Source organism: Natator depressus, chromosome 15 (genome assembly GCF_965152275.1).
Source record: "Natator depressus isolate rNatDep1 chromosome 15, rNatDep2.hap1, whole genome shotgun sequence".
Taxonomy (NCBI): Eukaryota; Metazoa; Chordata; order Testudines; family Cheloniidae; genus Natator; species Natator depressus.
The window spans coordinates 31,878,269-31,891,119 of record NC_134248.1 but is presented as its reverse complement, the minus strand read 5'-3'; the positions used below and the strand labels follow the sequence as shown (position 1 = coordinate 31,891,119).

Genomic DNA, 12,851 nt, shown 5'->3' with positions numbered 1-12,851 from the left:
TCTACACTGACCTTGATAAATTTTTGTCATCCATTCCAAAAACAGATAAGATCATCCTTTTAGGGGACTTTAACGCAAGAGTTGGCCGAGATTCTAACCTATGGAGAAGCACCATTGGGAAGGAAGGAGTGGGCAAGACCAATTCCAATGACATCCTTCTACTCGGCAGATTTGCAGAGCATGACTTTGTGATCACAAACATCTTCAGACAAAGCAACAAGTACAAAACAACTTGGCAACACCCCTGCTCAAAACAGTGGCACCTCCTAGACGGTCGTTGTAGGAACACAGGATCTATGAGATGTCCACATCATCTTTGTCATGAGAGAAGCAGACGATTGCTGGACTGGCCACCGTCTGGTGAGGTCTGTCATGTCCATCAGGATTGCACCGAAACACAGAAAGCAATCCAAATCACGCAGACGGCAACACAACATCCAAAGACTTCAATCCTCAGTGCGCCAAGAGAACTTCCAAACATTTCTCAGTGGAAGACTGGCCATATGCACACTTGGAAGTGACAACACAAGTGTCAAAGAAGACTGGGAAGCCCTAAAACAGACCATCCATGAGGTTTGCGAGGAATCCACTGGTCTTGCTACCCCCCCACCCCCCCGTCATCAGGACTGAATTGACGACAGCATTGACATTACAACCCTTCTGGAGCAGAAGAGAGAAGCTTTCTGCAACTGGCAAAGCCAACCACTATCCAGTCAGAAGCAGAGCTCTTTCCAACTATTCAAAGCTGAAGTTTAAAGGAGGATCTGAGAAATCAAAAACAAATGGTGGGAGGACAAAGCAAAAGAAATCCAAACATTTGCTGACAGACATGATATGCAGAGTTTTTTTTGAGAGACAAAAAACCCCTGTATGAGCCAAGCTCTTGTGGCCTCACACCTCCGAGATCCAAAGATGGTGGTGCCCTTCTTAAAGATAACTAATCCATCAAAGAGCGCTGGAAGGAACACAACCAAAAGTTTCTAAATCGAGAATCAACTGTGACAGACACCATCGACTCCATCCCTCATCACCCAATCTGGGAAACCCTTGCCAACCCACTAATACCTGAGTAGGTCTGCAAAGCAATTAAACAAATGAACAATAAAGCTCCAGCCCCTGATGGCATACCAGCTGAAGTACTGAAAGTGGGGGAAGAAACACTGACTAACAAGCTTCACTTGCTGCTCCTCAATCTGGTGCATCGAAGAAATCCCTGCTCACTTCTGTAATGTGAACATAGTCACCATTTTCAAAAAGGGAGACAGGGCCGACTTCGGCAGCTATTGAGGCATTGCCCTCCTCTCCATTGCTGGGAAGATTCTTGCTAGAATCTTACTGAATTGCCTGCTCCCTCTTGCAAAGGAAGTACTTCCAGAGTCCCAGTGTGGCTTTAGACCATCACAAGGCACAACTGACATGATTTTCGCAGCCAGGAAGATCCAGGAAAAATGTCAAGAACACCACCAGGAGCTCTGTGTGGCCTCTATTGATCTGACGAAAACCTTTTGTAGTGGCAAACACCCATTTTTTCATGGTTTGTGTATAAAAAGATCTTCTGTACTTTCCACAGTATGCATCTGATGAAGTGAGCTGTAGCTCACGAAAGCTCATGCTCAAATAAATTGGTTAGTCTCTAAGGTGCCACAAGTCCTCCTTTTCTTTTTGTGAATACAGACTAACGCAGCTGTTACTCTGAAATCTGTCAACTGTGAGGCTCTATGGAAAATCATGTAAAAGTTTGGCTGACCAGGCAAATTTATCATTTTAGGACTTCTCCATGACCAGATGACTGCCTCCCTCCTGTGCAGTGGCTCTACCTCTGAGCCCTTTGTCATCTGAACTAGCACCCACCTTTCCTCCATTTTCTTAGCTGCTATGAAAACATTAACCCAAGACCGTCTACCCCAGGGCATTGGCATCCTATATCGAATTGACGTCAACCTCGTCAACCTTTCTCATCTCCGTGCCAGAACTAAAGTAATATCAGCATCAATAACCAAACTCCAGTACACTGAGTGTGCAGCTACAGCACAATCATCTGAGGAGGATCTTTAAACAGCCCTTAATTGCTTCTCTGAAGCTTACAAAAGCCATGGGCTAACTCTGAACACCGGCAAAACAAAAGTTCTCCACCAGCCAGTCCCCGGTCAATCATCAGACCCAGCAAGGAAGATCTATGTCAACAAAGAAGAACTGGAAAATGTAGAATACATTGCCTATCTTGGCAGACATCTCTCACAGAGGACAGATATAGACATAAAGATTCAGCACAGAATTCGCTGTGCCAGCCTTGCCTTTGGCGCAGACTATCTCGCCGGGTGTTCAATAATCACAGCATCAGAACACATACTAGACTTTAATTTATAAAGTGGTTGTATTCCCAACTCTCGTCTACAGCTGTGAGACTTGGATGATGTACAGAAAACACCTGAAAAACCTCGAACACCAGCACTTTCTTCGGAAGATCAGCAGCATAAAGTAGGAGGATCATCGCACTAATGTCAGTGTCCTCACAGAGGCCAACATCTTCAGCGTTGGGGTCCTGATTATCCAGCACCAGCTGAGGTGGAGCGGGCGCTGTGTGTGCATGCCTGATGTACTCTTACCAAAACTACTGTATGCCCAACTCACCAAAGGAGAAGGGAAATGGGAAGGCCAAAAGAGACACTTTAAAGACATCCTCAAGATAAACATCGAGATGTGGCATCGACACCACACATTGGGAGATAGCAGCCCAGGATAGCGATAACTGGCGAAGACTTCTCAGAGAGATAACATCCATTTTTTTTAGGAAAATCACCTTGCCCTGGTTGCAGGAAGACTTCAGAGAAGAAAGGAAAGACAACTGTCATGCAGCAATCATGGCTCAACCTTGTCTTCCAACACTACCTGCAGTGTCTGCCAACGACCCTGTGGCTCAAGAATCTGACTCCTCAGTCACGAAAGGACCCATGAAAAATAAAACCTGTGAAAGAGATCATCCTCAACCTTGAGGATCACAGACAACTAGTTTTGTCACAGTTTGCACTGTTTACTTCCTCTTGTTACCTGAAGCTCTTCTGGGTGAATTCTGGGCAAGCAGCATGCATTGAGATCATAGTACTAATCTATGGCTTTCTTGCATGTAGGGTATAACCAGCATGTTCACATCCAATATTCATCCCTCTGATTGATGTGAACAATTTAGGAATTCCAAATTCAATAGGTGAGAGAGTGTCCATAATTGATGTTCTCTCTCCTGTGAAGAAATACAAAATGGCAGATCCTGTGTAAGAACTCTCTGTGCTGTGTAATTTATTCTCTTTATAAGGTAATGGGTAAGTAGAGTGAAGCTTGAATGACACACAACCTACATACAGGCAGTGTGTTGCACCTTCATGTCAGTTATTCTGTACCATGGGAGAATGTGCTGGACCAATGGGTTATCCAAAACTAGATGTTTTGTAACTTTTTGGTAGGGCGTTGGCCTGTGAAGGACCAAAGTGGAGCCAGCTGCTAGTTTCTGTGCACAGGGGTTATTAGCTCTGACTGAGAATACACCTGCAGGTAGCTGCCTTAAAGCTGCATGTACTGCAATATGTACTTTGGCAAGAAGATTGGAGACCGCAGCAGTAACTTGGAGTGAGACAAGGAAGATGGAGTAGCCCATGATAGCAGTGACACCTAGTAAGGACCAAAAGATGCTGGGACCACACTTGCTTTAGGCTTGTACTTGAGTTGTTCGCTCTCCCAGGAAGAGGAGCTGCACATGTCCAGATTGCACACCAAAAAATACAAGAGGATAAACCAAGCGCAAGATCCAAAACTGATTCCCTGATACATGGCCTCATCGCTTACATTCTAACGCATTGTGTTCTTTCCGTCACTAACTCAAGTCAGTCCACTCCCCTTCATAGAGAGTTAGTCTGACTCTGTTTTCATTTATTGGCAGTGGCCATAACCTTGCTTTATGTAATCAGCATAGTTTCTCCAGAATGAAGCATTCCAAAGGATAAGAGTAGAAAAAATCCCATGAGTAATTACTATTGACATGGTACCACATGTGTGCATGGCGTTTACAGATAACACTAAGGCAGTGCTCTTAGGAGCTTACTGTTTGTGTTATATGCACCTAACGTCGTGACCAAACCGATCCACAGTCTGGGGGGTGGAGGGAGTATCAATGAGGTGACAAAACATTCTGTGTGAGAACTTCGGGTTGCAACCTTGAGTAGTTCACTACTCTTTGTGTGTGTGTGTGTGTGTGTGTGTGTGTGTGTATGGTACAACACAGAACTATACCTATCCATGTAAGTCTAGCAAGTTAAGAAGCGGGGTTGGCAATTCTACAGTGAGCAAAGTTTCTGTCATTGATATGAGAACAGTATCTTACTTTGCAACTTGAAAGATCTCACAGCACTACAAGCTTTACAGGAATTGCTACAGCCACTTTTGAGTTGGACAGTTACAGCTCTTTAACAGAGCAATACTACAAATGGTTTAGGATTGGCAGGAATGCAATATCCAAAGGAAATCACCAGGTACCTTAAATATAGCAGACAGATGGAAATACCCAAATTGGAACTGGTCAGGACATAGAGGCTAACCCCTCTAACTCCTAAGAAAAGGTGCTAAGGGATCCTTGATTTGACTTACATGTGCACGGTTAAGTCTCTTAAAGATGTCCTTTGAAGCTGCCAATTGTTTCTTGCACCATACTGGGACATAATTCAGTTCTAATACAAGAGGGGAAGGGAGGAGGCTGGGAGTGGAAGTGTGCCACCTACTGAATTCCCAGTGCCATTTTCTTCTTCCCCTCATTTTACCACAGATGTTTTTATTACTGAGCTTGTACACTAGCTTTGGGGTTTTTTTAAAGTGGATTCTGTCTCTTGTGTAGCTCATGCCTTAGTGTTTTTAGTTCCTGTGAGGTACGTATATTCTGTCTAGGATCAGATTCAGTGAAGTAAATGTATTTTGCGGGATGCGTCCACAACCTTTCCAAGTAACACAATTGCCAAACTTTTTTCTAAGAACAAATAGTTATTACAAAGTGCATTTCATTTTCCTTGTTGAGAGGCAGAGAAGAGATGTGAAATCTTTAACTTAAACCCAAGAGTCTGGGGAGGCTGGATAGTGCTATTGTGAAATAAAGAGCATGTGACTATATAGCTGCAACCGCCTTTAAAATTTAACACAATTCTCCTTTGGACATTTTTGATAAATCATGAGCATATTTTCTAATGCTGCTTTGTCTCCTTAAAGCAAGAAAAGAGGATATTTACCAACTTCCATCGCCAGCTGTTTTGTTGGATTGACAAGTGGATTGATCTGACTATGGAAGACATCAGGAGAATGGAGGATGAAACCCAACGAGAGCTGGAAGCGGTAAGAATGCTTTGAGGGCTGTTTTTAAATGTAGAGTCTATGGTAGTTGGAGCTGTATAAGAATCAAAGAAGGCTAAATAAATTGCTTGTGTCCATCTGTCCAACTCTGTGTGCTATGGGATAACACTGATAAATGCTACGCTCTTCACTGGATCTCCTCCACAGAGCCACACTTGTGGAGCTTCTGCATACCATGCTGTAAAGAGCCAGGAGTTGTTGAAATGTAAATGTTTCTGGTAAGTATCCCATGTCTTGAATGCCTGCACTGAGCATCTCTTTATGCTTGTATTATATACCTAGTGCACGCAATCCCACAGCTCCCTTTTTACCACTTGTCAGTCGGACCTTGAAGCTGTCACCTCACTTCTGCATCGTAAGCGTCTTTTGTTCAGTTTTCAAGTTGTAATTAGAGTTGATTATTTTTCCCTTCAAACATGTCTTGAAGTGAGTTTGTCACATGAGGACAGTTTGACTTGTCTTGATGAGCGTGATAGACCTTGAGAAACCCATCCCTAAAAAAAACTCTCATCAGAGAATTAACAAGCACTGGGTGTTGCCTCCCTCCGTGTCTTGGAGGCTATGAATGCTCATAATCTGACCTGTCTGTGTGATCCCAGAGGTATCTGAAAGAAATCTCATCCTTCAAGCAGTTTTATCCCTCTTCTTTCAGATGCTGAGGAACACCACAAGCTAGGAAAGGACCTTTCTGCTGCAAAGTCATTTTTCAGGGTGTGGTTCTCCCACTGTGAGCCTTTCTCTGTAAATTCTGAGCCTCATTCAGATTTTTTAGCATCTGCCAAAGCTACAGTTTGAACTTTGTAAGGTGCTTGCTGACCGCCTTACTGCCCAGCACCCATGTGGCTTGCGGTCTTCCTCCTAGCACTCTGGTTCTGCTCAAATATTTAGAGTAATGAGCTGTGAGACTTCAACGCATTTGGTCTGCCAAAGACCCTGAAACAGCCTGCCTTTCTCGCCACAGACCCATATTGCTATTAATACTAGTTCTTCTCCAATACAAACTGTGGCTCAGGTCAAGCAGACCTGCTTTGCTATTGATCTGAACACTACCTCTGACTCTCACATCCCCAGTGTTACCCCTGGGCATGTGTGGCTAGATCAACCTTGTACATTGCTGTTTGCATCGTGTGGAAATGTTTGAGGAGGAATAGAGATGCTTCTGCTCATCCCCATGAACTTGAGCCCACCAAACCCTCCTTACCTGGGAGTTTGAACAGGCTCTGCTCCGGAGACTGGAGAGGTTGTAGGAATCAGTCTTTTAGCACAGGAGTCCCTGAGAACGGCTTTGATCAGCTCTTAAGAAAAGGCCAGATATCCTTCACTCTGCTCGCCCTTACAAGACACTTGATTCTTGGACCATTGGATGGGCACAGTCTTGTATGTCTTAGCCATATGGAATGCCAAGTACAGTACGTGACCTCCTAATGCTGAGAAATGTCTGTCTGTGTCAAAATATTTTGCCTTTTTTTGAATAAGTACAGATCATTGGTTTCAGAATGGCCAATTCCATTTCCCCAATTGACCAAGGGTTTGCTAGACTTTTTTCAGATCACAGAATTGGGTATTGCCTTGATTACTTTTAGTAGTTAAGCACCTGCTGTATTCCTGAGCAGTCTTAGATGCCTGACTTTCCTTTAAGAGTTAGCACTAGTATAATACAGGATGACTGGAATTTCCTACTCACAGACCTGTAGATGGCAACAAACCCAACCACCTTCAGGACAAAATATGGAGAGACTATCAGACAGCCAAGGCCAGAGGCAGTTTCCAAAGGCCACATGACCAATAATGGCTCTCAGCAATAAGCTTTTTTCAAGCAAAATACCACAATCAAGATGGCTCAAAAGCATTATGCATGGTTACTCGGACAATGTTCAACTGTATATTTGCAATGTGAGATGCATCTGTTTTGCCTTTGAGGGGCGAAATGCCCCATTTACTGACCCTGTAGAGGGAGTGGGTGGAAGAAATGTATTCGGCGGTTTACTCTGGTTCAAAATGCCGTCCCATATTTCCTAACTTTTAAGCCAAGGGAAAATAAACTGGCTGGCTGTTTTATCAACATAGCTGGGTGCAAAATGTCCTTCCTCTTCCAGTAAGACAAAGGAAGGAGCTGCTTTGGCAGATCCCAGAAACACTTTCTGGAATAAGATGGATCTCTCCCTCCCCTTATGAACACTCCTGCCTAGATGCCAATATGAAAGTGGATGCTTGTTATGGAAGGACATCTCTACATCAGAAATTATTTCTTTTGGAAATAGTTAAAGTTCCCCTTGTACTCCCGCTTTATCCCAGACTGACCAGTTTGGGAAACTATTCCATCAGTAGGGATCTGTGAAAGAGGAAGAGTGGTTTCCGATCTGTAAGGAGTTCATCAGAAGGGTTCTTTTTTTTTTCTTTTTTTTAACAACCACCTCAGTTCCTGATCTGGTATGGGCCAGACATCATCCAGTTTCTCTGGGAAAGAAGGAAATATAGTGTGAGGTGTGCACACTGCAGGTATGTGTAGGACAAGCCTCAGAGATCATGGAAAACTTCCCTAAACCTTCCCCTTTTTGTGTCTGCATGGATTGTAGATGCTTGTCTTTGTGGAGGAGGCTACCCGTTGATACATATCTCATAGGTGAGTAACTGCTTTTTTCACTTTGCAAAAGTGATCTCAAAAATCAAATGTTCAGATTCACAAATGTTTCACATAAATAGAATGTGCTCTCTGATCTTTTACTTCCAGAAGTACATGCTAGTTTGTGAAGATTTTCCTCTAACTGGGAATAAAAACATGGACTAATGAGAAATTACCAGTAACTTTTCTGTTTGTGTTCACTGCCATGCAACTACTTCCATGTTGTCACTCTACTAGCAAATACTTCAATCCCTAAAATATTTGCTGTCCATTAGCTCTATCTGCCATGCTGAAGTTAAACCTGGTTTTCTTGTTTTCAGGGTATAACTCTTAACTTCGTCCTTTTTTTAAGGATTGTGTCTGTCCTGGAAACTGGCTTTTACTTCCCCTTTCATTCTTTGCAGAATAAAGCAGATGGTTTTGTTTCTCAAGATTTAGGAGATTTAAAGCTCCTCATAACTTACTAAATCACTTTTTTTCAAATATGTACTCTGGTGACTGTTTAAAAAACATGTGGTCTTGTAGCTGGAATATCTTATTGTGAGCCACGTAGAAAGGGTTGGCTCCTGCTGATAGAAACACTCTGACCTCTGTTACGCTAGTAAAGAAAAAGCAGTATCTGCAGGCACCTATAAAACACACATTCCAAGGTAACTTAAGGGCAAAGTGTAACCACGCATTGGGTCACCCCCGATAAAGTTGAACATTCCTTTTAATTTTATCCCAAAAGTATTTCTGCTTTCCCCATGCCACATTTAACTAGGCACTTGCTGAAATATTGTGGTAAATGGTAACTTTCACTAAATCTCAAATACTTCAAGGCTGACATTTACTATTATGGGCTTGGACCACCGGAGAGAAGGGGACTCAATGATGAGATGCTCAGCATGATAGGAATGTCCTTGCACTTCCAGCCTTGAGCAGTATTCAGCTTCTCTGGTGATATAGTCCAGGAGCTCACAGGTGTCTGCAGTTTTATGTTGTTACAAAGAAACAATTTGCAGGAAACAGCCCAGTGTCTAATTAGGTTGGCAGTTTTGCATTCTCTTGTGTTGCTTTCTGTTACTATTTGCTTTCTTTAAAATCTTTTCTCCTTTTTTTCATTTCTGGTGTTACTTTTCTTTACTTCATTAGATTCTCTGCTCCTTTATGTTGCCGGGTTTTTTTGGTTCTCCAGTTTGCTGCTTCCTGGATGCCTCTTCTCATCCCTGTTCAGTGGGCTTCTAGTCTCACCTCACATCCTGTTCAGTTTTTCTGCATTTACCTCTATTTCACTCTTCTGTATGATTGCTCTCCTTATGTGGTCTGACTCTGTGGACAACCCAGAGCACTTCTGTCATATTACACGCGCTCCGTCGGCTGACTGCTGGACAGAGTGGATCCTAATCAGAGCATAAGAAGGAAGCAGCTTGAAACTGCCAAGACTGTGCTCCCTATCAGCCCTGAGCAGCAGTGCAAGTGCTGTGTGCTTCAAGCAGTTTGGTATAGGTTTCAGATGGCCCTTAGGAATTGAGGGGCTGCCTCCCTTTACAGCAGCTGTACATTGCCCACTCTGACTTTCCTGTCCTACAGAGTGCCCCTTGCACCTAGCCTGCTCACACCTTCAGCTGGATCTGGGACTGGCTCTGAGCCATTTAGTTCTCTCCTAATAACCTCGTGACAGGTTCTTTATTTGATAGCTTACAGTTTTATTTTACATTTAGATGCGTAAGAAGGGTTCCGTTCGAGGCACAGTGGCTGCTGACGTCTAGAGGAATCCTCTGTAAGTTCAGAGGCAAAATCAAGCTGTGTAAGTGAATTCCTGGGAGAAAAAGGAGGAATCTTTTCTGGTCATGGGAGTTCCTGGCGGAAAAAATATTCTAAGGCATTGTAGCCAGTTTCCTTTCTTGGGACTGAACCCCTGCTTTGACAAAATCAACAGCAGGACAACACCCCCAGGGCGAGGATTCATTTGAGACCTTCAGCATGCTTTTGGCATCATGATGGGCTCTGGGCACATGCTCAGTTCAGTCAGCAGGATGCTGTAATTGTGGTGCAAGCTAGCTATCTCATCATCCTTACGCTTGTCTGGTGCAAAGGCTCACAGTGCATGCTCCACAGTTTGTCTCCTGACGTGTGCTTTGGATCCAGGACACTTAGACTCCAAAGCCTGCAAGAGGCTTCCTGGACAAAGTGACGTTGTGCTGCTCTATTCGACCCTCTCTGTGGTTAAAGAAAATATAACTGTGTTTACAAACCTGTACAATCGAAATGGGTGTGTGGAGGGGACACCAGTCTGTTTCCCAGTTCAAGAAAAAAAATTCCCTAAAATGCTGCCGCTAGGGACTAATTTCCTCAGAAGTCCAAACCTTTATATTCACACCCAGTACCTTAATATTCATATTTCCTACTCTGAGCATTTTCTCACATACTTTTAATGGTGGATCCTGTATCTGCAGCTAACTTCAAATCCCAGAGATCCAACATATGGGAGTGCTTTGTATTTATTTCCATTGTTTGTTATCTGAGTTGCTGTTCCAGTCACAAGACTGGTATCCAATCTAAAAGATTCCCTAGAAAATTTGAACTGATACAGTATGATCCAACTCAATGCTGGTGAAGGTTTGACTGCACTGCACTATTTTTCTTAGAGAATTAGTAAAATCTGCATTTTTAGACTTTAATTTTACTTGAGTAACTGTTAGCACTTATTGTATCTTTTGTTTTTTCTACAGTTACGTAATCAAGGCCAAGTGAGAGGAACAAGTGCTGCCAATGATGAATGATGATGGATCTGACCTGTCACTTGCAGTGTTGATACACAGATGTGTGTGTGGATGCATGATTATCTGTATATAATTATATATACATACACGCATACTGAGGGGCTGTTACAGTTTCTCTAGGGTACTATACCCATCTTCAGCAAAGATACAAAGGAAACTGCTTTCATTATAAACCTGAAGCAAATACAGATTGACTGAGTAGTGTCATTTAAAGGATAAATTGACTGCAGAATTATGCTAACTGGTATGTTTCCTGAATGTCAGTACTGGACCAATTTATTCCCTACCTTTGTTTTATTTCCCTCTTGAATCACTCTGCTATAATTTGCCTGTGTCTCATTATAAGCCAGCAAATTCAGATAAATTAATTTTCAATTTTGTGTTTTCCCTATGTGATTTTGGAATAGGAACTATGAATGTATTTATACCTATTTATTTCTGGATTGTCATCTAAGTCAAATCAGAAGATTTTTTTCTATTAGTGAGAATTGGAAGACTTTTCCTGTTGAATGAGGAATACAATAATGGCCCAACTTTTACCCATCTTGCTGAAAGAAATCACCTGTTTTATTGGAGTTTTGTACATTCAAATGTTTTCTTCATTAAAAATTGGCAAAATTAAGGAAAAATGGCTTGTAATTTATAACAGTTTGAACAATTTTCCAGGAGGCTTTCAAACAAAGTAACTGACAATACTGGTATTGAGCCTTTAAAGTATATTTAGGCTGTGTAGTTTAATTGAAGGTGTAGCACTTCCCTAGAATGACGTTTATTTCTGAAATCATTTTTTTCAAAGTTTTAGTTTGGAAACTATGCAAATGGTCTCAATTTCACACAGATTGCGCAATGGAATATAACGGTGACTTTTAGCTCTTTTCATGTTGAAAATTCACTTTTAAAAAAGATGTTCACTTTCAGATATGATGAAAGTTTAAATTGTAGCATCTGACGTGTTTCTCTGATTTATTAGAAGTAGACATAAAAGGAAAGATGGTATAATAAAGGCCTTTTTTAGATAGTTCTCAAATAGTAAGTTGTCTTCATGATTTTTTTTAAAGAAAAATATTGCAATGGAGCATATCATAGATATATTATCAAAATACTTGTTAAATCAGGAACAACTTATTTTAGGACCACTAGTTAGGTAAGGTTTCCTCCCAGAAGCCTCTGTAGGGCGAGGTTTGCTGAAGGATCTCTGTCTAGTTTTTTCAACCCCACACCAGACATTTGGGAATAATTGCTTATTTAATTAGCTGATAGCGGGAGTGATTCCTCTTCCTTTACAGTCAGCAGCAAAACTCTCATTGATTTCAAGGGGAGCAGGTCAGGCTTGGAATATGACTAACCCACCTAGTCCATCCTCCTGCGATGACGGTCAGGCACTGCAGTGACTGCAGACAAGTGGACATGGATTTTTTTTTTTGTATGTCTGTACTGTATTATTGCCTCACTATCGTCCATGCTACAAGGTCAGTCTTCAGTTAATCCTTCCTCACCTAGCAATGAAAATGGATGTCTATTCTCTGTACCAGCAGAAGATTGGTTTTGTAAAAACTTTTAAACCATGTTTATATAACTTGCTACAAGGAGGGTTTTTGCAAATTTGTGAAACTAAGGGCTCAGTTCTCTTTTCAGTGCAGGAATGTAACTCCCGCTCTCACCAATGGGAGCTGGAATACATTCCGAGGAGGGAAAGGAACCCCTATCGTTTCTATTGTTTTTTGGACTAGCTATGAAAATTTGAGGGAACTTTGTAGTGAATGTAAATGTTTAGTTTACTTTGGCAGTCTCTGATGTGAACTACAGTAAAACAGTCAATGGAATTTAATTAAATAAATTTGATCATAAAATATCCTTTGTGTCTTGTCTTAGGTATCATTAATGTCACTTTGTGGCTTTCTCATATTGCCGTCATTTTAATTTTCTCGATCTGTGGAAACTCTGTATGAGACGGTTCAAAATCTGATGTTCTTCAGTCATTTAACCTGAAAAAGAAGAAAAAAATTCAAATGGTGATGGAAAGCCTGGAACTACTTGGAATCCAAATGGAGTAATGTAACTGCTTAGGTGGGATGTTA

General features: G+C 41.9%; 1 protein-coding gene across 1 annotated transcript in view; it reads left to right on the top strand.

Annotated features, from left to right (window-relative positions):
- Positions 1 to 12,588, top strand: part of PITPNB (phosphatidylinositol transfer protein beta) — a 78,233-nt gene extending 65,645 nt beyond the window's left edge. The window contains exons 10-11 of the mRNA XM_074972608.1: positions 5,245 to 5,367; positions 10,723 to 12,588. Coding sequence (XP_074828709.1) covers positions 5,245 to 5,367; positions 10,723 to 10,773 — 174 coding nt within the window. The 3' untranslated portion in view covers positions 10,774 to 12,588. The remainder of the gene's footprint in view (positions 1 to 5,244; positions 5,368 to 10,722) is intronic.
- The last annotated feature ends 263 nt before the right edge of the window (positions 12,589 to 12,851 follow it).